Source organism: Martes martes, assembly GCF_963455335.1.
Source record: "Martes martes genome assembly, chromosome: 16".
In the NCBI taxonomy this organism is placed as follows: Eukaryota; Metazoa; Chordata; class Mammalia; order Carnivora; family Mustelidae; genus Martes; species Martes martes.
Window position 1 is genome coordinate 64,574,699 of NC_137904.1, and position 27,493 is coordinate 64,602,191.

Consider the following 27,493-nt stretch of genomic DNA (forward strand, 5'->3'; position numbering starts at 1 on the left):
GGGACTAAGAGCAAGTGAAAAACTGGTATTCACAGTGTCAGTCAGCCCAAAGGGGACGGGACATGCCCCGCACGCCCCTCCCCCTCAGCCTCCCGGGGCCCGGTGTTAAGGGCCCTCAGCCCCCCGCACTCCCCGCTTGGCTTTGGCTCCAGTCTGCTACTGCTCCGTGTCTGTCCTGCCGCCTGGCCCTCGGCCACTGCTTCCCCAAGTCACACCCACGGTCTCCCCCGGGGCCCCCCGCGCCCTGGCCTCCCACACAGCACGGCTGGGGTGCACGCAGGGCGCCCGCGTGGGGTGTGACCGGCTTGCTTTTGGGAGGATGCTGTGTGAGCTGGGACTCATGTCCCCGCTGTCTTAGGTCCTCAGCCCGCACCGGTCTCCCAGAGCCACCCCCGTGCTGGACCTTTGCTACGGGCCACGGCACAGTCCACGTCCCGACGTCGGTCTTCAGCGGGCGGGCTGGTTTCTGTTTGGATGCGGCCCGGGGGAATGACTGTTCACAAATGGGAGTTTCCACCCGGGGCCCGAGGACCCCTTCTTGAGTGGGAGGGCGCGTCAGCTCACTGCCAGTTCCCGGGCCCGATGTGGACAGCACGCTGAGTCACTCACGGGAGTCGCTTCCCCGATTTACCTACAGACGAGGAATGACCAGCACAGCAGCGGATCGACTCCGGGTGATTCCTAAGGCACCTTGTTCAATGGGAAAGGCCTGAGGTGGCGGGAGGGGCACATGCTCAGTGTGGCTGCTCCGGGGCGGGGGGTCGTGGCCGGGGCTATGTGAACACAGGGTCTGCAATGCCGTGGTCGGGGTTGCAGGTAAAGGCGATGGTGACGGCGTAACGGGTGCCCCAGTGGACCTTCTCCACACGGTGCAGGTTCTCGGACCCCGAGGTGAAGAAGGACACCCGACCTGGACGGAAGAGAGAAGTGACCAGAAGTGACCAGAAGTGACCAGAGGCCAGCGCCGCGAACACCACACGGGGCAAAGAGCAAACGCAGACCCGTAACACCAACAGCGGTGGGCAGATCTCCCAGGGGCAAGTCCCCGAGGGCCACGTCCCTAGGGGTGTGTCAAGTTGTTTGAACCACACTGCCCACCTAATTCTCAAAACATGAAACACTTCAGAATTCAGAAGAAGGTTCTTTAGTAAAAGATTTAGCTCAGCAACTGAGTAACCAAAAATGTGAAATCATCTCGGTTTTCGTAATCCTTTACATTTTTTTCCTATCAGGCCACAGGGTACCTGTCAAAAGCAATGACAGGTGACACCCAGCCGTGGTGCTGGAAGCGTCTCTGGTCCTTAATCCGTTCAGTTGCTGGAGCTGCAGGGCGTCCGGAGGCCCCTCCTGCCTGCTGACTGAGCCCGGGGGGGGCATCCCTTCCCGCGCCCACCCACAGAGCGGGGAGACCAAACCCTGGGCTGCTTAATCTCCTTCTCACGCCCTTGATGTCCAAGCTACCTTCTGTCCCCTTCACAGCTTCGCCAGGGAGCAGTGTGGACCCACCAGCTCGGAGGACGGTCCCATGGCGGGCAGAGCACTGAGCCAACCCAGGTGGGCAGCCTCACTGGCCTGACTGGGCCCCCACAAGCAATGCCACAGAACAGGTGAGACGTGGCAGCAGGAGGACGGCATGGGCGCGGTCCGGGGGCCAAGTGGCCGGGCTCTCCTGGGAGTCTCTGGGAGTCCTTCCCCACACACGCCAGGAGGGAGGGCGCGCGCTCACGGGGCAGCTCTGGGGGGTCCCTGCCAGGCTGGGGGCCCCGGGGGCTCTGGGGAGGCGGGTCCCGGAGCCCAGTGCCGTCAGCATGACGGGGTCAGCCTCTGCGGAGGGACAGGGCGCGACGCACCCTGGGGAGAGGGGCTCTGGGGCCCGCTGTGCTGTGACAGCAGTGACCGAGGGCAGCGGGGCGTGTGGAGGCCTGCCTGCCCGCCTGCCAGCCCGGGGCCGCCGCGGGAGGGTCCCACCTGCCCTCGGCTCCACTGCCTTGTCGGCTCCCTCCTCCACGAACACAAATCTGCCTCCGCCGAAGTCGTCCAGGTAGTCGGAGAGGTAGAGCAGCGAGGTGTAGTCGAAGGAGCCGTAGGTCACCTGCGGGCGGGGCGCGACGGAGCTGGTCAGCGACCGGTGCTCGTGGGGCACAGCCGCCCAGACGGTGACGCCGGCTTCCGGGCCGCGGAGACGCCTCGGTCAGGCCCACGTGCGCGCTTCTGCCCGGGGCTCCCGCACGGCTCACACGGCCGGGCCGCGGCTCCCGGCAAAGGCAGCGTGTGCGGACGCCAGGCGGACAAGCCCGCGCCACGGCGGTTCCTGGGACGGTGGCCGTGTCACCGCGACCCAGTAGCTCCCACCTCCCGCGTTGGCACACAGAACAAACGTGGCAGCGACAAGTGCTCTCGCTCCTTCTTCACACTGGGGGGGCGGGGGCAACTGTGACCTCTGTGCCATCTTAACCCCTTCACGCCCGGCCCAGGAGCACGAAGCACACTGCGGTCGCAAAGCCGTCGCCACCGACCGTCCCCAGAACCCCGCTTGGCACCTCCCCCAACTGAAACCATCCTGTGAGACACTCACTCCGCCCCCGCCCCTGCCCCCTGCCTGTCTCTGACTCTGACGACCCCAGGAGCCTCTTCCCGGCCGGGGAAGGGACGGGGTCTGGCGGGGGGCTCGTCTGAGCACGGACCCTCTGATAACCGACCCCCACCCGCCGCCCGGACGGACGATGTGAACAGGCGGCGGCTATCACTTGTTTCCTCAGATGCCCTGAAGTCAGGGAGGCGAGGCCCTGCTCGCGGCCAGCACAGACAAGGGCGCCACACGGACACGGTGCTTTCCGTGCGGCATCGGCAGGGCTTGGTTTAGAACCTTCAGCTGCTGGGAAGAGCTGACTGTCTGCCCTGCGTAAGGAAGGCCTTGTCCCCAGGGGCTGACCAGACCAGTCGGGATCTGGTCGGTAAAGGGAATTACTGAGATACACGTTTTTTCGTGCCAAGATAATGATGTGCGGCAAACAAGGAATTTTCATCACATAAGAACATTTTGCAGGCTGATGAATCGCTCCATGGGCAAGTCTGGGCTAGGAGATGAAAAGAAGTGTCTGAAGAACTCAGTCCGACTGTCAACCCAGCGCTGGCACACAGCCCGACTCTGGCCTGCAACGGTGGGGCTGACAGCCGGTCCCACACTCTGCAGACACCTGCAGGCATCCTGGGAACGACTCAGAAGCTCCAAGCCGATCTCACACGACATTCCTGATCAAGGCTCGAAAAGCCTTCCCCCTGCCACCATCTCTACCCCTCACCATAACGACAGTCACCTCCTGACGGGAGGTGGGCTGACCACGGTGCCACGGTACCGAGAGCAACGTCACCTTCTCATAAACTCGGCACCAGGCCACGGGAGGCTGGATTCCTACGCACCTGGGCTCAGCTCCGCACCCCCCACTAAGACCCTGTCTTGGATTCCCCTCGTCCCGAATCTCTTCACCAAACAAACCTCAGGGAGACAGAAGCCCGCGCGTCTCCCGGGGCCCTGCTTCCCGAGCAGGTTCAGCCGTGAACCTCACGTCCATCGAAACCACACGTGAGCCGTGTGAAATGTAAGAGAGGCTCCGGTGCGGCGGGAGGGGAGTCCGCAAAGCGGACCCTCTCCCACCCGTCCACCTCCAGATACGGCAAAGGAACCCTCAGAACGCGTGTGAAAACCAGGGACCTGGGTAAGGAGGCCGTGGGAGGGGCAGATGCGGGCGTCTCCGTTCCGAGCTGGAGACCAGAGCCTGGCGATGACCAGCGGACGCCGCGTTCTGGAGTTCTCTTGTGTCTGAGGACAACTTTCGGCCACACCCACACGCCAGCGGCCTGGGGCTGCTCGTGCTACCCGGCTCCGGCAGACCCTCCTGGGTCTGAGCATCGCTGTGGAGAGCCTGAGGCTGCCCACCTGCTCCGGGCGGCGTCTCCTCCCGCCTGAAGTGTATTATCTTCGAAGTTCGAGAACTCAGTCGGGCCCTGTGCCGTTGTTTCTCCTGAACTGACCCTTCCTGGCGGTGGAGGGCTGGCCTCCCTTCGTGCAGGAAGTCCTCCTGGGCTCCCGCTCCCGCTGGGGCTTCCCTTCTCCATGCGCTGGACGTTCCTGTCTGTCCTCTGCACACACCGTCTTTGCCGTCAGCACCCTAACAACCGTTTCCGGCTCTGCGGGCAGTGGTCACCGCACAGCTGAGGCCTCGGCTGACCCCTCGCACAGTGACCCTGGGGCGAGGGTTACCAACAGGCCAACAGCCGCTAAAGCTGCAAGGGGCACGGGGTTGGACCACAGCTGGACCGGACTGGCGTCTGCACGCCCTGGAGGAAGACCACAGGGGCGCTGGGCCTCCTGCCGTGAGGCCAGAAACCCCACCGTCCTGGCCTGAACCGGCTGCAGGCCCCAGAGTGGCGCTGGCCTGCGGCAATCCCTGGCCACAGACGCCACATCCGCTGAAGCTGGCTGACCGGTGACATACTGAGGTCCTCGGGTTCGATAACCACGCCCCTGCGCTCACGGCCACGCGTGGTGCTGTCTCCGTCGGCTCAGCTGAGATCCAACAAAGGCTGAGCGCCCGGCTGGGTTTCAGAGCCAGAGCCCCACTGGCGAGCGTGGTCCCAACCCGCCCTCACCGCCCACCCCATGCTCCCTGGGTGTTTCTCACTTGCTTCTTCCATTCTAGCTTCAAGGAACACAAGGCACGGTCCTGGGTCACCTGAGCACACCCGCAGCCAGGCCACCCCCTGCAGCCCTCAGGTGTCTGCAGCACCACGCTGAGAACACGGGGGGACGTGGGATGGGCTCCAGTTCAGTGGGTCAAGATCACGGATTGGCCAGGACTGTGTCTGAGAGCAACAGGAGACCGAGGACAGGAGAGCCGGGGGTTCTGAGGGGCTGCAAGATGTTCCCGCAAAGAGGCGGGGCGTGGGCGGAGGGCAGGCTGCAGGGGAGGCGACAGAGGCTGCCTGGGGGCCCGCGGTGGAGCGTGCGGTTCCCGGGGAGGCGGCCACGGATGACCCGGTGCCACGGGGCCTGCCACTCCTAGCACACATTTCACTGTCCAGGGGTTTAGGGTCCAACCCGAAGGTCGGAGAGGAAGACGTCTAAAACCCCAACCACAGAAACACCACGGGGCAGATGCCCAGAAAGCCAGGCCGAGCGCCTGGCCGGAGAGTGGGTGCTCACCTTGTCCACATGCGCGTGCCAGTACTCGTCGTGAGCCGTCCGGGCCTGGGTGCTGTTGATGCGCGAGAAGAACGTGGGCTTTGTCAGGTGCAGCGAGGATGCGCTGATGCCGAAAGCCTGGGCGATTGTAAGCTGGACCTTCTGCCGCACATCCCTGTTGGGAGGACACACGTCACTGCACACACGCACACATGCACCTACCTGCACACACTGAGCACACTCACCGCCCCACGCATGGCAAAACACGTCTGCAAGACACGTGTACACACGTACACATGCCTACACATACAGTGCCCACCCACGTACCTGCGTGCACCTGTGGAACGAAGGTGACCCGGGCCCAGGGCCGCACATGCGCACGTACGGGAGGGACGGTGACCCGGGCCCAGGGCCCGCGTGTGCGCACGTACGGGAGGGACGGCGAACCAGGGTTAGGACCACGCGTGATGCAGCCCCAGCGCAACAGGATGGGGTATCGTTTCAACATTTCCAAACCACTGGCTGATGTCTCCACACGGGCAGCACTAGCTCGTGTGCTCCCATGTGGCAGGTCACCAACAAGGGGCGCAGCAGACCTTTCCTGGGACCCCCTTAAGCTCATTTCAGCAAGGGGAGCCGTCACTCTAACACCAGCGACGCTCACGGAACTTCTGCTGGGCCAACAACTACATTCGGCGCTGCACCCGTCAGCGAGGCGGGAGGTCGTGTGTGCTCAGCTCTTACCAGCCCGCTCATGAGGAAGCATCGATTCAGTGCACTTCGTTTCTCTGTCTTTGTTCACCGTCAGGGCGCAAAGCCGTTTAGCCAAATGTCCCAGTTCAACGACGTGAAAGACCTCGGAGGCTCGTGGCGTTCCTCCACGGTCACCCGGCCACACGCTCCGTGGCTGGCCTGCTCACGGCATGACAGTGCTCCTTCTGGAACCCACGCTCTGCGCGGGCGCGCCGGCCTCCCATTCCTCGGTGCCCGCTGCGGTGACGGCGCCCGCTGCGGTGACGGTGACGGTGCCCGGGGGCCCGCCCCGGATGGTCCTCTGATTCTCACGGTTCTGGGTTCTGCATGTCTGCTGCACACGCTCCCTGAGGTCGGCGGACAGACAACAGCCCAGAAGAGAGGGGAAGCAGTCCGACCGTTTTACCTTCAGCACATCAGAGAGGGCGAGCTCAGGGACTGACGGAACCCAACGGACATCCTGATGAAGCCTGTGTCCAGGGCCTCCGTGGTGGCCTCCTCGAAGCTGCCTCCTCCAGCACCCACGTGCCCAGCAACAGCACTCACGCCTCTGACTAGGTTTTCACTCCAGAAATACAAACTCTGTCCCATACGTGCGGCTCTCCTAGGCCCCCTGTGCGACCACCAGCCGCTCCTGACCGCGGTTGGATCGACACCCCTTCCTCTCTGCAGGCTCGCACTCGAATGAGACACAAATCCGCTGTTTTCTCTTCATTTGCAGTGAGCATTTTTACGCCTCATAGACCCTTGAACTTACAAACATTAAAATACTCACGCTTTTCGCTTAGCGACAAACACAATAAACAAAGCAAACGAGTCACCGGGTGATCGCAGGCCAGGCTCCCGTCAGGCTGGTCACCCAGCCCTTTGTGCTGCAAAACCCCGCCTCGCCCCAGGCCCAGAGCTCAGGGCCCACCCGGGGAGGTCACTAGCGTGCGGCAGGGGTCAAGGGCACCATTCACTGATGCTACTATTTGTGTGTCAAGTTCACCTGACCCTATGCTTCTCTCTAGACCAGAAGCCCGGCTCACTCTCTGGCCGTCTCCCTGGGAACGTCACCAAGGGGAAGCAGCCGCTGTCCCCAGACCTCGAGGCTATGGTAGCAACAGACCCTGCTGACTGCTGGTCAGGGACGGGTGCTGGGGCTGAGGGGACAGAAGGGCAACGTGGGGTCCGTGTGGTGATGAGATCCTCGGTACCGTGACTGGCAGCCCTTACATGACCTACCCAGAGGCCAGAATTGCACACGCTCACACAAATAAGGTAGAACTTGGGATTCTGAGCAAGATGGTGGGGGCAGCACTGGGGCCGGCTCCCGGGGGCAATGCCCGGTTTTGCTAACACCAACTCATGCCATCAGGGGAAAAGGTACATGGGATTGCACGATGTTATTTCCTGAAATAGTCTATGAGTCTTGATTACCTAAAAATTACAAGTTTTACTTAATGAAAACCACACCCTCATGGGGGAGCTGTCAGGGCAGGAGGGCTGTGCCTGACTCCTGGCATGGGGAGGGAGCCTGGTGCTGGCTCTTGTGCTGTGACTCGTGAGTGGGCACGGCCCCTTAGCGCCCTGGGCCACTCGTGGGGCTGTCACAAGAGCTGCTGGACCCACCTGGGGCTGGCTCTGCCTCCCTCCATGTGAGCTATTGGGAGGGGCAGAGAGCAGCCCTGGGCAGAAGGGGAGGGGGCTCACAAGGCCCCCACAGGGTCGTGTGGGCTCCATGGCCTGGCTGGACCCACAGCGACGAGTCAGGGGCGGCCCTGTGCACCGGCTACGAGCACAAAGTGCTCTGGACGCTGGCGCAGACTGTAACCCCACAGCTGTTCTAGTACTTTCTGCCCATCCGCCCTGACTGCACAGGGTGTCGGGGAAGGAGAAAGACCATGGAGCCGGGAGAACAGCCGAACCCCGACCAGTCCTAGAGTTCCCTGCCCCGCCCCCAGCCCCCCAGGCCCCCCCCGGGGGGGTGGGGGGAAGGGGAGGGAGGTACCGCCCCAGCACCCACCCGCCAGGATTCTGATAAAGCAAACTGTGCATTTCATGGGACCCTCTGCTCACAACGTGCCCAGACAAGCCGGGGGCGTGTCACATCCCTGGGTACGTGCAGCACCTGGCCCGGGCAAGGGTGGACACGGGGCGGGCGTGGTCAGTGGGCATGACTGGGTGCTGTGGTGGGACGGACACAGTTGAGGGGAGGAGAGCCAGGATCAGGGTGGGTGTGGCCAAGTGGGTGTGGCCAGGGGCGTGGCATGGCCGGGGAGGTGGGTGGGCGTGGCCTGCCAGGGGCGTGGCCTAGGCCCCTGAACAGGGTCTGGTGCAGGTGGTGATCGCATGGGCGTGGCCCAGGCAGGTGGTGGGCGTGGCGCGGTGGGCGTGGCGCGCCTGGATCCCGCCCCTGGATGGGCGGGGCTCTGGTGGCCCCAACCTTCAGCCCAACCACCTGCCCCCCGCTCGGACCTCCTCCTCACCGGTACAACCGGAAGTCCTCTTCTGAGAAGACGGTTTGTATTTTATCTCCAAAGTATCTGTGAAAAATAGGCTGTTAACACATGTAACGTTTCACTGGACGTGTCGACACTTTCTTACAACACTGACTCTTCTTTAGTCTCCTTGTTTCCTCCTGCGGCAGAGCTCTGTCCCCACAGGGATAACCCCGTGATTAAAGGGAGGGACGCCACTCCGTCGAGGTCGGGGAATCTCTGCTTCTCTGGCCTCAGGGAGGATCAGAGTCCTATCAGCTCTTTCCAACTCTTTCCTCCCACCCCAGAGCCTGGCCTGCCTCTCCGTCCTCCCCCCTCTTCCGCTAGCTGTCCCTCGCCTCGGGTAGGTCCTGCTTTCTCAAGAAGGCCCCTGAGGACCCTCCATGGAGCCGGAGACTGTTCCCTGCAGCTGGTGAACCAGGACCCTGACCCCTGAGAAGGGCCCTGCCCCCCAGCTCTGGCCAAGAAACGCAGAGGCACAGTGAGGGCTGCAGCCTGTCTGGGCTCTCACCTGTACAGGTTCACAAAGTGCTTCCCGACAGACAGAGCTCCTGAGTGCAAGTCCAAGATGGACGCCTGGAAAAGACGTGCGCAGACAGGGTAGCAGGGCCCCCGTCCTGTGAGAGCCATCCTACCCTTACCCGGGGTCAGGCAGGCGATGCCAGGTTTCAAGAAAGGTGGATCCCGGGTATATACAAGACAGATCTCATTCCCTCCCGCACAGTCTGATCTTCTGAAAATGGGGCACAGACCTGTGAACTCCTGCAGCTGAATCATACCCCCAGCTCTGTGGAGGTGTCACGGCCGGATGAGCTGTACAGTCTGATGAGCTTTGATGTCACATACCCGTGAACCACTGTCACCATCAGGATGGCAAACACATCCCAGAATGTCCTTGTACCCCTCTGCCACCCTGCCTCCTGCCTCCCTCCCCCACCCCTCCCCACCAGTTAACCACCAATGTGCTTCCTGCTGTCACGGGCAGATGTCCACTTCTAAAGTTACATGTGAACGTGGTCACGTGGGATGTGCCCTTCCTGAGTCTGCCTCCTTCTCCTCAGCATAGTCACTCTGGTTCACTCGAGCTGCCGTGTCCACAGACACCCAGCCCATCTTCCTGCTGAGGACACTCCATGGTTTGGGGTAATACAACCACGTGGGTTGTTTCCAGTAAAGCTGCTCTGAACACGGGTGGGCAAGTCTGTGCAGACAGACGCTTTCGTGCTCCTGGGTAATCCCCAGAAGGGAACTGCTGCGTCCTACCTTTCACGGGACCGTCAAAGTGTTCCGCACCCCTGCCCACCCCACCTCTATGGGTCCTTCCCCACGTCCAGGAAACGTGGTCACCAGCATGGACCATTTTCACACTATCTGGAAGCTAACTATATTTCTCCTCATTGATGCGGTGACCAGCCCCAGGGTTTGAACATAATTTGAGCTTAATAAATGTCAACTGAACTTAAAGGCGTCAGATCAGGTTCCTTTGCTGCAAGATGACTTCCCGAGGGAAAGCCCAGCAAAGAGTAAGAGATGAGTCCATGCACAAATGGGTTTTTAATAGATGCTACTCCTGAGTCAAACCAAACTGAAATAAAAGGAGCTTAATTTTTGGAACTCCAGGGAAAAATTTGCAGAATAAAATAAAGTCACGCAGATAATCACAGAAATACATAGAAATTCTAACAAAGTCCGTAAACTAATCTTCCCAAGAAGGTTACACGTCTTGAAACGTGTAGACATTTGGGTCCACATATGGCAATAATTTTGCCATCAGAGAACAGTGCAGAGAACACTATCTTCCACAGCCTCACACGCTGGGTGTTCAGGACCCCACACGGGAATGCAAGCTAACGTGCGGTGTTTGTAGGAACACGTTCAGGACCCCACACGGGAATGCAAGCTAACGTGTGGTGTTTGTAGGAACACGACTCCCAGAGGCTGCCCGGATGAGACACAGGGCTGCCCTGGCCCTCTGTTTCCAGCAGCTGCTGGGACCGATCGCCACAAACTGGGGACTTAAACTCATCGGAATTTACCTTCTCACAGCTACTGACACCGGAGACCCTAAAATCAAGCTGTGGCCAGGGCCAGGCTCCCTTCGAAGGTCCAGGGGAGAACACCTCCTGCCTCCTCCAGCTTCTGGTGGCTCCAGGCGCCCCCGGCTTACGGCCGCACCCCTCTCCCTCCGTCTTCCTGCAGCCCCTCCTCTCTCACCTCCAATCTCCTCTGACTCTCTCATACAAGGACGCGTTTGCCATTGGACTCAGGGCCCCCCCAATCCAGAATGATCTCATCTTCAGACCCTTAACTTAGAGGTGTCTGCAAAGATCGCTTTTCCAAATAAGGTCCTATCCCCATGTTCTGGGTGGACGCATTGTCCACGTGACCCCCTGGAAACGACCCCCCAGCCCCTGGCCCCCTGCACTCTAGTGCCCACACCGTGTCTGGGGGCCTCCCGCCTGGAGGCTGGGGAGCATGTCTGTCACCGTGTCCTAGGAGCCCTGCCCACTTTTGCCTCTCCCCAATCCAGGCCTGGCCACCCTCCTCACTGGGCTCCTAGACCCTCTGTCAGCTCACTGTGTGCACCCAGACCTGCCTGCCCCCTGCAGATTGTCTGAAATATGAATGAGATCTGGGCAGGCTGTTGTGACTCACTGTGAAGAGAGGGGACAGTCTTGTGCCCACTGACTATGGCCTGTCCCTGCTGGTGACATGGGGAGAGGAGAGACACCCAAGGGCCCCCCCACACACAGTGGCTCCTTGCCCTTGGGCGGAGAGCAAGTTAAAGGGGTAGAAAGAAAACTGAAGCAGGAACTCACCCCTCCATCAGATCCTCCGAGGGACAGCCCCTTCTCGGCTATGCTGCGGGGGAAAGGTCATTGTAAGTCAGGATTTGGGTGACAGGAGCGTCTGTGATAGAGCTAGGGAAGTAACAGCTAACACGATTCTTATAATGTTAATAGATTATTTAATATTTGTGAATTAAACACATATTTAGACCAAAAGACTTGATTCTCAAAGTTAAGTGAGTAAATGACAATATTTCCTCACTATCTTGTTAATTAAATACAACAGTTTAGAAACAACTAGGCTTAATTTCCATTTTTAGTACCGAGAGCTGGTGCCCACCCGAACGGGCCAAGCGACTCCCACTGGATCCCTGACCTGGTCATCACGGGCTGGCGGGGGGACGCCTTTGTGATCAGCAGCCCGGGGGGCAGAGGAGCTGCGGAGGCCTACGGTGCACCGAACAGGACCTCCCGCCTCACTGAAGACTCAAGAGCTTCCTGACAAGTCACAGCAACTGGGGAACGGAGCTGGGGAGCGATTAACCCGGATTCCAGGGACTCCTGCCCAAGGAGCCCTGACAGTGCTTTCTAGAAACAGGAACAACGTCCCCTGCTGGGACAGGCAGCCAGGCACCTGGCGGCTTGAGGGCCCGGGCCGCTCCACCTCGCACACGCATCTAAACACCTCGTGTCTGAACAACTTGTTGCAAAATCAAAGCTTGAAGATCTCGTCTTTAAAACCCCAACAGGGGCTCCTGGAGGGCTCAGTGGGTTAAGCCTCTGCCTTCGGCTCAGGTCATAATCCCAGGGTCCTGGGATCGAGCCCCGCATTGGGCTCCCTGCTTGGTGGAGAGCCTGCTTCTCCTTCTCCCTCTGCCTGCCAGCTCTGCCTACTTGTGCTATCTCTCTGTCAAATAAACAAATAAAATATAACAAAAAAACCCAACAAAGAAAAACCCAGTGTCAACAGCATCCGAGTAAGACTTCCTGCCCGGTCAGAGTCACAGCTGGTCAGCCCCGGGGCTAATCCCCGGCCGGTTTCAGGACAGACACTGAACTGCTCTCTCGTGTTCCCCTGCCGCAGCGGGGAGCGTCACGCGGGCGCCCACTGGGGCTCCCCGAACGGCCAAGAAGGCAGCATGTCCCTACGCCTCCTACACAGGTCGGAACCGCTTCCCCCAAAGAGGGTTGAGGCCTCGGCAGGCTCCATCAGCAGCACCTCACTGAGGGCAACGGCCTTTGCTTCCGAAAAGTGGAAAAGCCCACTTTTGCCCTCGGAAGCACATGAGGAAATTCTCATGAAATGCTAACTGAATTTCTTTAAATCGTCTTTTTTTTCCCCGTAGTAACTGTCCGCTTCCTGTCCCACAGCCCCACTTGCCCGCTTGTCCAGACGGAAGAGTCTTGGGTACCTGCGAATCCGCTGGGCTTCGTCCCTGCTGATGACGGTGTCGGTGACGCCCCGGCCACACTTCCTCGGGGAGCAGCCTGCAGAGAGCGGAGCAGGAATGCGACGCTGACCCCATGCTGAACCCCAACAACCGGGCCACGCGCGTTTATTGAGGACTTGCCTGTAGGTGGCCCTCCGCAGGGCACTTCTGTGGGGCGGTCCGTGCCTTCCACAGGATTCGGGGCCAGATTTGGCAAATAAAATGCAGGACACCCCCACAGAGGGGTGAATTTCAGAGCCGCAACAATGACCTTTCCGGAGTAAGCGCACCCTCTGCAGGACACACCGACACCCGGCGGGACGCGGCACACTGCGGGCGGCCCACACCGCTGGGACCCGCGGGAAGCAGCCTGCTTACCCCTGGGAAGAGATCCCTGAGCCCGAGGCGGTGTCCGTGACAGCCTGTGACCACGGGCCCAGCCTTCCAAAGCGCCCGTGAGAAAGCCCTTCAGGACTGAAGCTGTGCTTATACTTCTGGTCACTGTCCCGTCCCGGGGCCTGGCAAACACCGTCACCAAAGGTGCCCACCGCGTGTCCCGCCCCGCGCGCCCTCCGTCTCTCCACAGCCGGCACGTGCAGCTGCTTAGGGCCGGGGGTGGTCAAGCTCGGACGGCGCCGAGGCCGAAGCCGGGGCCAGGATGAGGCAAAGCGTCCGACACGGACAGGCTGACAAACCCCTGGTGTTCCAGCGCACAGGGCGGCCGCTCCCTCGCACGGTCCGGCCAGTGAGGCGGAGCCGCGGGCCCTCTCAGGGCGGGTGGGGCCGGCTGACCCCCGCTTTCCACCCTTCTTCCCCGCCCGCAGCCCGCACGCCAGCCTGGAGCCCGCACGCGGAGCGAGTGTCCCGGGACCGCGTGAGCCACGCGCGGAGCGTCAGCGCGGCGGGGCTCACAGAGCGGCCGGCCGGCCGGGGGGCTTCTCTCCGCACCCTGGTGTGTGGGAAAAATAAACTTCTGCTTGGGGGCCATCGGGGGGGTGTCCCAGTTTCAGGAGACCAAACCCGGTCCCACGGATCCCACAGGTGTTTTCATCACGAACAAAAGCCACGTGTATGCTCTTTGTAAGGGACACCCCCGAACATGACGACACGGACGGTACAAAATAAAAGCAGATACAACGATAATCAAAAGGGAGCTGGGAGCGTGCCCTCTGTGTGACCACCGCACTTTCACACAAAAGAATCATGACAGGGAAAGACGGTCATGTCTGCAGGTGACAGAGCAGGAAGACGGGGACAGGACAAAGAGCAACGGACGGTGTCATTTCAGATACGAAACGGCCAGCACGAAGACCAGTCCCGAGCCGCTGCCAGACCCGCAGTCGCGCGGAGATCCCCGCACGCCGCCCTCAGGACACGACGGACAAAGAGACAAATCTGTGAGGGTGCGGACCAGGAGGATCCCAGAGATCCTTGCAGGCGCCCGTCAGGAAACGGTTCCCCGGTCCACGCAGGACATTAACAGAAACACACTGGGTCAAAGAGAAAGTTGGAGGGCGCCTGGGTGACTCGGTCGGTCCAGTGTCTGACTCTTGATTTTAGCTCACGTCGTGATCTCAGGGTCGAGACCTCGAGCCACGACCGGCCCCACGCTCAGCTCGAGGTCAGCTTGAGACTCTCTCTCTCCCTGCCTCCCCCCACCCCGACGAGCAAGCATACACGCTCTCTCTCTCTCTCTCTCAAATACATTAGTCTTTAAAAAAAGGAAAGTCCGAGCCAAAATCCAAGGACCTGTAACATACAGATCATGTTATCTAGCCACAATGCAATTAGATTAGAAATCGATCTTTTTTTAAAGATTTTATTTATTTATTTGACAGACAGAGATCACAAGTAGGCAGAGAGGCAGGCAGAGAGAGACGGGGCAGGGGGGAAGCAGGCTCCCCGCAGAGCAGAGAGCCTGATGAGGGGCTCGATCCCGGGACCCTGAGATCATGACCTGAGCCAAAGGCAGCAGCTTTAAGCCACTGAGCCACCCAGGCGCCCCTTTCTTAAGATTTATTTACTTATTTATTTGACAGAAAGAGAGAGCACAGCAGGGGGAGCAGCAGGCAGAGGGAGAGGGAGAAGCAGGCTTGCGGAGCAGGGAGCCTGATGCGGGGCTCGATCCCAGGACCCTGAGACCATGATCTGAGCCAAAGGCAGAGGCTTTAACCCACTGAGCCACCCAGGCGCCCTAGAAATAGATTTTTTTAAAAAATATTTTTATTTATTTATTTGAGAGAGAGTGAGAAAGAAGAGAGCATGAGAGGGGAGTGCTCAGAGCGAGAAGCAGACTCCCCGCTGAGCAGGGAGCCAATGTGGGACTTGATCCCGGGACTCCAGGATCATGACCTGAGCCAAAAGCAGTTGCTTAACCAACTGAGCCACTCAGGTGCCCCTAGAAATAGATTTTTAAAGAGAGAACCAAAATGCTGTGAATTCTGAAATGCTAACACCCAGCAGCGATACAGCATCTTCAGCATGAGTAAGGGTCAAGAGCATATCTGGGGTGAAAAAGTGAATTCTGGACAGCTGACTCATCAGCGCATGTGTGTGTGAGCACAACCCCCCAAAACACGGTGTGGTGCTCCATCCAGACGCCTCCACAGTGGCCGGAGCCCCGTCGCCTCTCTGGCCACCCACCAGGGGCCACCAGGAATGAGCCTCCAGCCCAAAGGAGAAGCCCCTCCAGCCCGGGAGGCAGGAGAAAAGTCCAGAAGCTTTCAATGTACCTCAACGATTCCCTGGCATTGTGCCAAAAACACATAACTCAAAATTTACCATTTTACATTCACGGGATTGTGCCAACATCATTACCATTCATCCCCAGGATTTTTTCTGCTTCCCCAACTGGAGCCCTGCACTGTTAAATAATTCTAACTCCCTACAACCCTGCCCTTGGGGGAACTTTTAGTGTTGCTTAATTATTAGGTGGGTGAGAAGAAAAACTTCAGTTCTAACTGCTGAGAAATATTCTTTCTTTCTTTCTTTTGTTTTAAAGATTTTATTTATTTATTTGACAGGCAGAGATCACAAGTAGGCAGAGAGAGAGGGGGAAGCAGGCTCCCTGCTGAGCAGAGAGCCTAATGCGGGGCTCGATCCCAGGACCCTGGGATCACGACCTGAGCTGAAGACAAAGGCTTTAACCCACTGAGCCAGACAGGTGCCCCTTATTATTTCTTTTTTTATTTTATTTATTTACTTATTTGAGAGCAAGTGAGAATATGACCAGGTGTGGGGGCAGAGAGAGAAGCAGACCCCCTTCTGAGCTGGGACACCCCAAGGCAGGACTCAATCCCAGGACCCGGAGATCATGACCTAAGCCGGAGGCAGAGGCTCAACCGACTGAGCCCCCCAGGTGTCCCCAGGAGTCACATTTCTTGTTGGGACATTTTCTGCAGGGACAACACTCTAGGATACTCTACAGCCAATGCCTTTTCTGGCTTCAACTTTCTCATCCTCTTTACCTTTCCAGTTCTGTCCTGTCTCTCCGTCAGAGCGCAGGACACCTCAGTAAAATGCTGCCCAGTGAGCGGTGGGCCTGCCCTGCCTTTCCCAGTCCAGGTGTAGATTAACCCACCCGAAGGAGGGAGAGTCTGCCCGTACCCTGCCCCCGGCCCCCACACCACCTTCAATCTGATTCCCACCAATTCACGGCCCCAAAAGACCGTCGCATCGCCAACGCAGTGCGCCCCTGTGGACAGGCTGCCCCTTCCCAGGCCGCAGCAGCGTCGCCTACCTTCAAACCGCCGGTGACTGTCATAGTCCTCAGAGCAGGGCACCTCGATGAACCTGCCGGGTAGGATCTCGCTGCGGTGAGCCAGGACCTCCGTGACGCCGTCGTCGCCCCCCAGCCTGCCCCAGAGCAGCAGCCCGGCCAGCGCGGCACAGGCCCCCAGGACGGCGGTTTTCAACCACTTTGTCTGCACCTCCCGTGGGGCCTGGACACTCTTTGTGCTGAGGACGAAACACAGCCGCCGTCACCCAAAGGCACCCGTGTGTGCTGAAAATCAGACGGTGATGACCGCGAACCGTACCCACGCTTGGTTACTGTTCTGCAGTAATGGGGGTCAGAGCTCCTCACAACCAATCCAGGGGCACTCGCCAGCCTGAGAGGACGTGCCAGGGCAGGCGCCCCTCCTCCCTGCTCCATCTGCCCCGTGCGGGCGACAAGATGGGCTGCTGGTCTAGGCCACAGAGAAACCCAATCTGTGTTGCCAATCACACTGCCTGCAACTGACACTGACCGCCGGGAACCATGTGCCAGGGCCCACACCCACGCCCAGGGCCCACGTCCAGGCCCCAGGCCCCCACCCAAAGCCAAGGCCCATGCCCAGGCCACAAGCCTTCGCCCAGGGCCCCAGGCCTATGCACAGGGGCCACATGCCCATGCCCACACCCAGGGCCCATGCCACACCCAGGCCACAAACTAAGTGTGAGTTAAGGCCACTGCACTAAAAACATGAGCCCGTCGAGAAGAGAATACAATCACAATGAAAATGATCTGCAATTAAGACACTTTTACACAACCTACACTCCTCACTGCCATGCTGAAGTTGCATGCGTACGTCTGTGCACACATCTGTACCACGTATATGCCCACGTGGGTCTCTGTGTGTGCATGTGGGTAACTGGGAAGCTGAGTACTCTGTTTAGGAAAGACTTGGTGACTGTAGGGCTCAAAGAACTTACAAAAAATAAAAAAAAGATCAAGCCACCCTTTTCAGGAGGTGTGCCCTCCTTCTTCAAGTATGTAATTAATCCCTAAAAAGCAGGGAGTCTGCCTTCTATTTTATATGTCCCCTAACGCTTTGCAGTGCTATATGAATAAAACGAATTCCAACAAATACATCCCAAGGAGGGCACAGCATGGTCACACCGCGCTGAGTGGATACCTGATGATTTTAAACAGGGAACATAGATACCTGAGGGGGAACAGGGGGCCTGCCTAGCTCAAAAACATGCCCCACCCCTAGAACCGCTGTCTGGCCTCAAGGCCACCCAGCCTTCTCTAGTCAGAGCAGGGTGGACACCAGACACCCGAGGCCAGTGGGCCCATCATCTCTCTTCCCCCCAAATCCCAGACGGGGCAGGGAGACTGCCAGCCCGTCTCAGCAGCAGCTGGCTGGAGCCCCGGCCCGCAAGGCGGAGGCGCAGCTGCGGACCACACCTCCCCCCACGGCGCGGCTGCCCCGTCTGGAAGCGACAGAGCGGGACGCACAGAGTCGCCAGCGACGAAGAAACCGCATCTGGGCGGGATTCGGCCGCAGCAGCCCCCGCGGGGTCTGCTCAAGGCGGGCACCCCTGCTCGGAGGAGCGGGGCTCAAGCTGCGCCCGGAGAATCTTGCCGAAACAGAAGGGGCTGCGGTCCGAGTCTCAGAGCAAGGTCCACGGCCGCGGGGCAAGCTCTGGGGCTCCGCGCTCGTCCCGGCTCCGACGGCTTTCCGGACAACGCCCTGGAAGGCTCCGTGATGACCCTCGTGCGCCCCCCGGCCGTCCACCGCCGGCCCTGAGGACAGCGCACAGGGAGGGACGACGGGGCCTCGCAACCCGTGCGCGTCGGGAGGCCGGCCGTGGAGGCCTCTGCACACACGGTCCGAGCCGGGGCAGGGCCCCCGCCCCGCGCGCCCGCCGGAAGTCCGAACCGCGAGCCTCCCCTCTGCGCCGCACCGGGACGCTGCAGGCCCCGCCCCCGCAGGCCCCGCCCCCGCAAGGGCCCCGCCCCTCGCCAGGCCCCGCCCCTCCAGGCCACGCCCCGGTAGATGCCCCGCCCCTCGCCTGGCCGCGCCCCGCCCCGCCCGCCGCCGCCGCCGCCGCCGCCGCCCGCCCGTCCCCCCGCTGCTCGGTACCTGCTGCCGCGCCGGCGTTCGGCCGCCCCGCTGCCCTCGGGCGCCTTGGGCGCGCCTCTCCGCTGCGGCGCCATCGGGCCGGGCCGCTGCGGAGCCGGGCCGAACGCGGGAGCCGCCCGAGCCCGGGACGAGCGCCGCGAGAGGGTGCGCGAGGCCGGCGCGGCCGGGGACGCAGAGCGACGCGCTCGACCGTCGACCCCGGGCCTGGCGGCCAGACCCGAGCAATCGCAGGCCGAGCGCCGAGCAGGGCGGGGCGGAGCGCGCAGCCCGCAGACCCCGCGCCGCCCGCCGCCCGCCGCCCGCCGCCCGCCGCCCGCCGCCCGCCGCCCCGGAAAGCGGCCGGGACCCGGGACCCGCGGTCGCCGTCGTGTGCGCGCTCCGCGGCCCCCCGGGGTCTCCCCGCAGGGCCGGCGCGGGCTGTGCCGTCGGCCCCGCGCTCCCCTCCCGCGGCGTGCGGGGCTCCCGCGCCCTGGGGCCTCTCCCGGCGGGGCCTCTCCCGGCGCCGGCCGCGGGGTCTCCGTCGCTCCCCGCGCTCGGCCGCGCTCCCGGGGGCCGGGGCAGCCCCGTCCGGCCGGCGCGGGAGCAGGTGAGTGACGCGCGGAGGGCGCCGCGGGGCCGCGTCCCTGGGAGGGTCCCGGGGGCCGCGGGCGCGCCGCAGCCCCGAGCGGTCAGCGTCCCGGGCGGACCCCGGTTCGGCCGCGGCGACCTGCGCGCCGGGGCTCGGAACCCGCTCGCCGTGTAGACGGTGCAGGAGCGAGGCCGAGCGAGGCCCCCGCGCGCCCGCGGCTCTTCGCTCGGGGCCTGCGGGGCCGGCGCGGTGGCCGCGGCGGGGGGCGGGGGGCGGGGGGGGGCGGGCCGGGCTCCTCTCGCCGGGGAGGGCTGCCCGCGCCGCGCGCCCGCCCGCCGGAGCCCGTCCCCGCAGCCCCGGGTTTCCCCGCGGTCCGGCTCGAGCCGCGCTCGGGACGCGTTTGCGCGAAACCCACCGGCCCGTCGGGTGACTTGGGTCGTCACTCCGGGAGTTTCGTCGCTGAGGCCGTTTTGAATACGATTTCTGTTTTAGAAAGTTGAACTGGTTTCTGCGTGCGCCGGTTTAGAACAGATTTCGCAGGGTCGGGGGTCCTCGCGCCCCGCGAGTCGTTTGAATGACCCTCCCGCAAGCCGGACCCATACGCAGAGATTTCCTTTCACTTTTCTCATCTGGTCCTTTGTGTTTTTTACAATGGGGAGGGGGGCTGCACTCTTTCCCAGCGACGTCACTGTCCTCCAGACCCTTCCTCTAATTTAATAGAAGCGAGTCAGCCTGACCCAGGGTGGTCTGTCTTGAATTCTGGACAGTCTTCTCTGACCTGGACCCAATTTTAGTGTCTTCCATACGGCCAGGTCTGGAGCCGACCTCACCTGTGGAAATGTAAATTATTTTTAATGCTCTTGAAAGCAAAATAAAGGATAAATTTTCTACAGAGCATCATACTGTAGGACGACGTGAAAGATGCCTCTTTTCGCCAGCACAGTATGGACAACTTGAGACGGTCTTTAAAACAATTATTTTGTAGTCATTTGTGTTGTTGCAGATCATAGCCCTCTTACGAGGAAACCAGTGCTCTTCTGTTTTAGGAGCAAATCCTAATTGAATGGCAGAGGTCTCTTTATTTGAGCATGAAGTAGACTTCTTGATTCATTTTCATGTTGGTGAAATGAGTTTCCTCCCAGCGAAAAACGCAAAACTGGGCATGTGGGAATGGAAGCACAGAGTGGAAGGGCAGAGGCTAAAAGGGGCCTCTGCCCACTTATAACTTTGAATTTCTCCACTAGGAAGAAGTGCCCAGACAAGAGATTTTTGTTATAAAAACTTCATGAAAAATAGTGAAATGTCAGGCTCTTCACCCTTTAAGATGCGATTAGTTCATTTGGACCTTAAAGGAGCTCCACCAAAGGTTTCCTACCTCTCAGAGGTAAGTGCCCCTTTCCCTGTAGACAATCTTCCTTGCCTCGGGTTTGGTCTTCAAAGTTGTGAACAGTATTCTATAGAAATGTGTGCTTAGAGCACAACCATGGGGTCCTAGGCAGGGGCACGATGGTGGCAGCAGCAGAGACTGTGAATTTCCATCAAATCTCTTCATAGAACAGAGCAGCTAAGATAGGAAAAGGAGGCAAGGGTTAGGGAACCCAGCAAAGGAGACCCACAGACTCTCTGTTGTGGGCTGAATTGTGTCTCCCAAAAAGGTGATGTTCAAATCTTAACTACTCGTACCTATGAAGGTAACCTCAGTTGGAAATAGGGTCTTTGCAATTACAGTGGACATAAGATGAGGCCACATTGGAGTCAGGCAGCCCCAGTCCAGTAAGTGACGTCCTTATAGGAAGAGGGAACTTTAGACACAGGGGCACCGTGTGAAGACAGAGGCAGAGATCGGAGGGATGCGGCTGTAAGCCAGGGAGTGCTGGGACTGCCAGCAGCACCAGACGCTGGAAGAGGCAAGGAAGGGTTCTTCCGTGGAGCCTTCAGAGAGAGCACCGCCCTGCCCACACCCTGATGTTTTATATTTCTGACTCCTAGAACTGGAAGAGAAAATTCTCATTGTATTAAGCCACCCAGTTTGTGTTCATTGGTATAGCAGCCCTAGAAAACTAATACACTCTTCAACAAAAGTAGGTATGAGGGTATCCCCGTGAATTCCAAAATGCATGTGGTACAGCATACCACCCATGTGGGATTAGGAACCAGGCAGGAGGTGATGGAGGAGAGAGGAAGGAATTCTGACAGGTCCAAGACCAGAGGACCCAGGCCCGCAAGTACAGGTCCTCCGTCAGAGAGCAGTGGGGGAAGGTTTCACTGGCTGCAGTGCACAAAGACTCAGAAGAAGATGCTGGAGAGGCCTAGGGCTCTCAGAAACACCTTCCAGAAACTTCTAGAAAGGCAGAGCCATGCATAAAGAACACAGTGTTGAGGAGAGAATCGTGGGGAGCTGGACTGGGACATGGAAAGTAAAGCAGAGCAAAGGTTCTAGTGCGGGGAGCATGGAGGCAGAGGCAGCCTCTGGCGGAGAGGCAGACGAGAGGAGAGGAGCCAACATGAGCAGGCGTCGCAGAAAGTCCCAACTTACTGTTGGGAAGTAAGTACGGAAAGAGAGAACGCCACGCGTGCAGGGACAAATGCGTTCTGACGGATGAGAAGATGAGCCAAGAAGGTCCAGCTCACCTGTCGCAGGAGCCCCGTGGGCTGGTCCGCCCCGGGCTCCCTCCCGTGTTGGCAGTCCCCTGACAACTAGGAACACCCGATGGTCCAGGATGGTCCCACGCGTCCAGCAGTTGTGCTGGCTGTGCACTGGGTGCCTGGGTCTGGTCCTGCACGCGGCCCCCTCCCTCCCAGCGGCTAGGCCGGCCTCTCAGCGCGGTGCTCACAGGGCTTGGAGAGCACGGGAGCCGAAGCCGCGAGTCTCAGGTCAGCTGGGAACAGACCCCCGCCTCGATGCGGAAGGCACTACTGTCACCGTGTTTTCAGTTTGCAGCGGGCCCAGGGAGGAGAACACATGCTCGGGACCCCAGAGGCAGTTCCCTGAAGTCTAGGGATACTTGGGTCTGCGCACGGAGAGGGCAGAGCTGGGGCGCCCGGTTGGCTCGGCCAGTTGAGCATCTGACTCTCCGCTTCAGCTCACTTCACGAACTCTTGGGGCGTGGGATCAAGCCTGGAGTCAGTGTCCCAGCTCTGGGCTGGGAGGTCGCTTGTGCCTCTCTCCCTCTGCCCCTCCCCCATGCATGCGCTCTCTCCCTCTCTCCCTCAAGTAATAAATAAATCTTCAAAAAGGAAAGGGCATACCATATACCGAGAATGGTAGACATTAAGGCGTCTTTTCGTAAGTGTATCAGATTTTAAAGAAAATGAAAGTGAACAACTCATTTGGGCACACGGGGGAAAGCTACAAGTTCTGTATGAGGGAAGGATAATCAGATCAGCATCAGGTCCTTTGAGAGCAGCGTTTTAGGACAGAAGACAAGGGCGTAACATATTTAAGATACTGAAAGATTTTGTATCCAACCGAGTGGACCATCGGGTACGAGAGCCGCAGGCCAGCTATCGTGGACGTCCAAGGAGTGAGTGAGTGACTGAAGACCAAGAACGAGCTGCAGCAGCATCGGGACTGGAACGACCATGTAACGGCCCAGCGGAAGTAGAGTTCCAGCCAGTGATCGCAGGAAGGACGGCATGGCGATCGCCCCGTGCAGCCCCCGTTGAGTGGGCTGGGCGGCGATGTCAGCAGCCGCTAAAACCAGGAGACAGAAGTTCAAGGCGTGGGTCTGGCTGATGCCCCTGGGCCCACTGGTCAGCCTAACACCAGTCTGCTGGGGCAGCCAGACTTGGGACTTCTAGAATCATCTGTGAAGTACTTGTGCCCAAAGAATGACACCTGGGTCCAGTCCCCCCTTCAGGTCTGACCACCATCACACACGAGAGTAGGAAATGGGCAAACACACTACAGGATATTGTGAGAATCCAAAACCTGGAAAATTATACAAAACAAGTGACTCGGTTTCTTCAACAAATAAATTCCAAATTAAAAAAGCAGAGGGGACTATTAAAAATCAGAGAACCTTAAAAGATCTATTCAAACGATGCAGTGTATGACCTTGTTTGGACTGGGCTCCAACAAGCCACATGTGAGAAGGTCTTAGCACAGGGAGCTTTGAACGGAATGACACTGAAGATTTGGTTAGGTGGGATCCTGGCGTGTGGTCGTGTTTCTGTAAAAAATCTTCATCAGGGATATATACTGAAGTGTTTACACACGCACAGTTGTTTTGTCTGGGATTTGCTTAGAAATACTCCAGTCAGAAAGGGGGAAATTAGGGGAAATGATGTTGAGTTTCGGGGACAGATGCGTGAGGCTGGCATAGCACGCCCCGTGTGTGTGTGTGTGTGTGTGTGTGTGTGTGTGTGTGTGTGTGCGCGCGCGCGCCCGCGCGTGTGCAGCTTTACAGCGAGGACCTTCCCTGTCCCAGCACCCGGCAGGAGTGTGCATTGGGGACACCCGGGCCGCCCCACCCCACAGCCTCCCCCCGACCCACGGCACAGAGGATCACCGCCGACCCCAACAGCCGAAGCGCCCAGCAGGCTGTGGCGGTCCGATGGCCGCAGGGGGCTGAGGAGGTGGGAAGATGCCAAGAACGTTGTGCGGCGTCACCCGCCTGCCTGACCTGCGCCCGCCCGCTCCTTCCCAGTCTGTCTGCCTCTCTTCGTAGCTGGCGTCAGCTCTTGGTTGTGCGTTGGCCACGGTGAAGTTTCGGCCCCAGGCTGTCCTGCTTCCGTCCAGCTTGCTCCCGAAGGTCCCCACGCTCGTGGGAAAGGAAAGCTCCCACGGGCACGTCAGCAGGAGTGTGAAAAGTCTCGTGGAACCTGCAGGGACCCTTGTCCGGGGAGGGCTTGCTGTTTAGTTACCTGCTGGAGGCCCTTCCGCTGGTGCCCATGATCCCTTTCCCACCCTGGACTTGACATCAGACCGGAAGGAAATAATTCTGTAGACGTGAACTAGACCCGAAAGTCCTTGAGAATAAGAGCTCGTCTCCTTTGAAGCAAAGGTAGAGGACGAAATGGGGTGAACGAGGGGAGGCCCCGTGAGCGCAGCCGGGAGCAGCCCGCCCCCGTCCCACCCTCAGCCCCCACCGCCTCGGGGTTAACCGCGGGGCTGAGCCACGGCTCCGTTCCGCGGGTGCAGACCCCCCAGCCCCGTGCCGAGCACGCGGGTTAGCCGTGTCAGAGTTTGATCGGTGCGACGCGAAGTACGCATTCCAGGTTCAGTGTTTCCAGGAGAAATGAGAACATCGACAGCCCGTGTCCACGGGCAGGAAGACGGGCCACGTGTGGCACCTCTGTCGGCCTCCTTCACGTAGTCGCTTCCTCACAGCGTCTCTGGTCCTCCAGGTCTTTCCTCTGTTCCACGCGTTGGGCGCCAACGGGCTCCTCCTCGAGTATGAGGACATGTTTCCCTACGAGGGCCGCCTCAGGCTGCTGAGAGCCAAGCACGCATACAGGTATCCCCAGCCACGGAGAGAGCGGGGCCGCCGGCGGTGTGGGCAGGCTGGGCGAGGGTTTGGCAGTGGTGGGCAGCCCTCTCCTGGCTTTTAAACTCATGTCTTAGTTACAAAAATAAGATACCTTTGCTGGAGAGAATTTGAGAACATTTTGGGGGGAAGGAGAAAGATGGGGAGACGGGGGGGATTAAGGGGACGGGGATGCTGCTCTTTAAGGCCACAGTTGGGACCCTCACCAGGAAAGCAAAGATTAAAGGGGGTCGGAGGGTCAGAGTCAGTAAACGCAGATGTGGCGGCCGTGGGCGCACCCCGCTTGGCTTCAGGGTTCTGGTGTCCGTGTTAGTCAGTAACAGCCCGACAGGAAAATAAGCAAAGGACATTTGGGCCAGTCCCCCCCAAAAGTAAAAATGGCCAATAAGCAATACAGTAGTAATAAAGTGAATTAAATCAAGTGAAATGCCATTCTGGCTATCAAATTGGTAAGGATTTTTAAAAGGTTCTGATGCCCTGTGTTCATGAGGGTCAGAAGAAGCCAGCGTCCGGCTGGCGGGCCGCTCTGCGGGGAGGGTCGGCTCCGTGTCAGAGCTGCGCGAGGGGCTCGTGCCCCACGTGTGTGTCTCGAGTGTTCATGCTGCAGGGAGTTGCTGGAAGTCTCCGTTCTTCCCATGCTGCTCGCTTTGTTTGTCTTCTAACGACAAACATGGTCTGTTCATTTGCTTGTTTGTTAAGTGGAAGCAAGTGCTGGGATACCTGTGGAGCTTGAAAGGGTCTGTGTGGAGCCCGTGCACTGGTAGAACTGGTTAGGAGATGATCAGACACACACCCAGAACCTGGAGCTCGCTTTCATCTTGAGATAAATTCCTGTGTAGAAGCTCATGCCGGAGCAGGCAGCCGGCCCTTCCCGGGTGCCATCCATGTCCCCGCCAGAGCATCCCCCCATTCAGGCATGTCTCAGAGGTCACCAGCCCCCGACAGGGATGAGTCCCCCCCACCCAGTGTAACCTTGAAGGTCTTTTAAACTTCCTCTATTAAAGGGGTCACCAGCTTCTCTGGAAAGGGCCAGACGGTCCGTAGTTTGGGCTATGCAGCCCACCTGGTCTCTGCTGCAGCAGTCTGGGGGCACAAGCAGCCGGCCCTGGTGGATTTCCCGTAAGGTTCCTCTGGTGGGTACTGAAATGGGAATTTCGTGGAACTTCGACACGTCACGAAAAATTTTTCTCCTGATTTCTCTCCACCAAGTTATTAGGTAACGGGTCGTATGAAAACGGGCGAATTTGTCCTTGGGCCCGTCTGCCGACTCCTGTTCCAGAATATGACTCCATGTATGGCCCAGTTTCTTATAAAAGGACTTTAGCTTTTTACAGAGCTTGGGTGAAAATAGCTGGTAAAAAGCAAACTGTTCCTTGAGGACCTAACAGAGCATCATTTCCCCCAGTTCCAGGTGGGAGCCCTCTGTGAAGTCTTAGGAGTATCTTTTGAGCTTTTTGGAAATAGTGAGCATACTAGCTTCTGCAGGAATATGCACCGCCGGAACCTGACAGGGGAGGGGGGAGTGTGAACAGGGGCTGGTGTGAAGGCACCGGAGTGAACCTCTGGGTGATCTTTGTCTCCCAGCCCCCCTGAAATCAAAGAGATCCTACACCTGGCTACACTGAACAAGCTAGAGGTCATTCCATTGGTGCAGACATTTGGACACATGGAGGTAAGTGGGAGGAACAGCAGTTACCTGGTGCCAGGTGTGGGGCTCGGGGGTCCACAGGCAGTGGCTAGCCACAGGCGGGGAGCAGCTCTTTCTCAAGCTCTGCCCGGCACGTGGCGGAAGAGCACAGAGCTCCAGGTCCGAGCATCCTCTGTCCAGGGCATGGAGGGGCGGGGCTGGGGCGGAGGCCTGATCCCTTGGAGCCCTGCGGGCCACGGTGGTCTCCGTTCTAACTTGCCTTCCTCACTTAACACTGGAGATGTTCCCGGCTCCTGTGTGCTCTTCAGAAACAGTTTCCACACCGGGGCGCCTGGGTGGCTCCGTGGGTTAAAGCCTCTGCCTTCGGCTCAGGTCGTGATCTCAGGGTCCTGGGATCGAGCCCCACGTCGGGCTCTCTGCTCAGCAGGGAGCCTGCTTCCCTTCCTCTCTCTCTCTGCCTGCCTCTCTGCCTACTTGTGATCTCTATCTGATAGATAAAATCTTTAAAAAAAAAAAAAAAAGAAATAGTTTTCACACCTGCACAAAAGACGGGCAGCGGATTAGACGCAGCTTGGATGTAATGGCTGCAGGTTCCGGGTGCTCCTCACTGGACGCCCCTGGCCCCGTGGCCGGCCCTCCCCCAGCTGTTCAGGTGCGAGTTGCGTCAGAGCAGCTGCGCCCACGTCCGCTCACGCGCCCCCTCCCCTGCCTGCGTCCCCCGCGCCCAGGCCTCCGGAGCGGACGGCCCGGCCGTGCTCCCTGGGCTCCTCGCTTCCCGCCGCCTCGGCTGCAGTCCACAGAGCGCCCCTCCAGGGCCCCGCTGTCCTCCAAGTCGCTAAATGTAGTGACAGGTTCTGGTCCGTCTTCCTTGACTCCGGCTTTTCGCAGCCCCGGCAGTTCCCTCCCAAGCCCCCCACTCTCCCGGCCCCCACTCCCGGCCACACTGCTTCTGGAGCGGCGTGCCATCCTGTCGCTCCCGCTGGGTGTGGCGGCGGTCCCCGCGGCTCCTCTCCAGACCCTCCCTGTGCAGACAGTGCCATGTCCACTCCTGCTTCCCCTTCGTCCTCCACGACCCCCAGAGGCTCCCCTGCCCCGTCCTGGCGCCCCGCACGCCCCCACACTCGGGCCATCGCGCGCCCTGCTGCCTTTGCTCCTCTGTCTCGGGGCGGCGGCCGCCAGCCCTCTGCCTCCAGCCCTGTGTGAACCGCCGCCTGACCTGCCCGAAGGCCCCCCTCATGGTGCCGCTCTGACCCCTTCTCCCAGTCGCTCCCCCACTCCTGCTCCTCGAGGAGCCTGGCTGCT

The 27,493-nt window shown here is 59.7% G+C and overlaps 2 protein-coding genes across 3 annotated transcripts in view; one reads left to right on the forward strand and one right to left on the reverse strand.

The window, feature by feature from the left end:
* Nucleotides 1-19,056, reverse strand: OGFOD3 (2-oxoglutarate and iron dependent oxygenase domain containing 3). Of its 2 annotated transcripts, none has more exons than XM_080825539.1 (9): nucleotides 18,487-18,680; nucleotides 16,377-16,594; nucleotides 12,620-12,695; nucleotides 11,238-11,280; nucleotides 8,930-8,994; nucleotides 8,407-8,463; nucleotides 5,204-5,357; nucleotides 1,969-2,092; nucleotides 1-910 (listed from the first exon to the last, which is right to left on the reverse strand). In XM_080825539.1, exons 1-9 carry the CDS (start codon nucleotides 18,558-18,560, stop codon nucleotides 774-776), a joined length of 948 nt encoding a protein of 315 aa, XP_080681665.1. In that variant the 5' UTR covers nucleotides 18,561-18,680; the 3' UTR covers nucleotides 1-773. The 2 variants fall into 2 exon arrangements, with proteins under 2 accessions (XP_080681665.1, XP_080681664.1); XM_080825538.1 differs by having other exon boundaries at nucleotides 13-910; nucleotides 1,851-2,092; nucleotides 18,487-19,056.
* The window catches only part of HEXD (hexosaminidase D), a 16,210-nt gene continuing 7,655 nt past the window's right edge, over nucleotides 18,939-27,493 (forward strand). Inside the window, exons 1-4 of the mRNA XM_080825498.1 lie at nucleotides 18,939-19,072; nucleotides 20,299-20,438; nucleotides 24,404-24,513; nucleotides 26,128-26,215. Coding sequence (XP_080681624.1) covers nucleotides 20,340-20,438; nucleotides 24,404-24,513; nucleotides 26,128-26,215 — 297 coding nt within the window. The 5' untranslated portion in view covers nucleotides 18,939-19,072; nucleotides 20,299-20,339. The remainder of the gene's footprint in view (nucleotides 19,073-20,298; nucleotides 20,439-24,403; nucleotides 24,514-26,127; nucleotides 26,216-27,493) is intronic.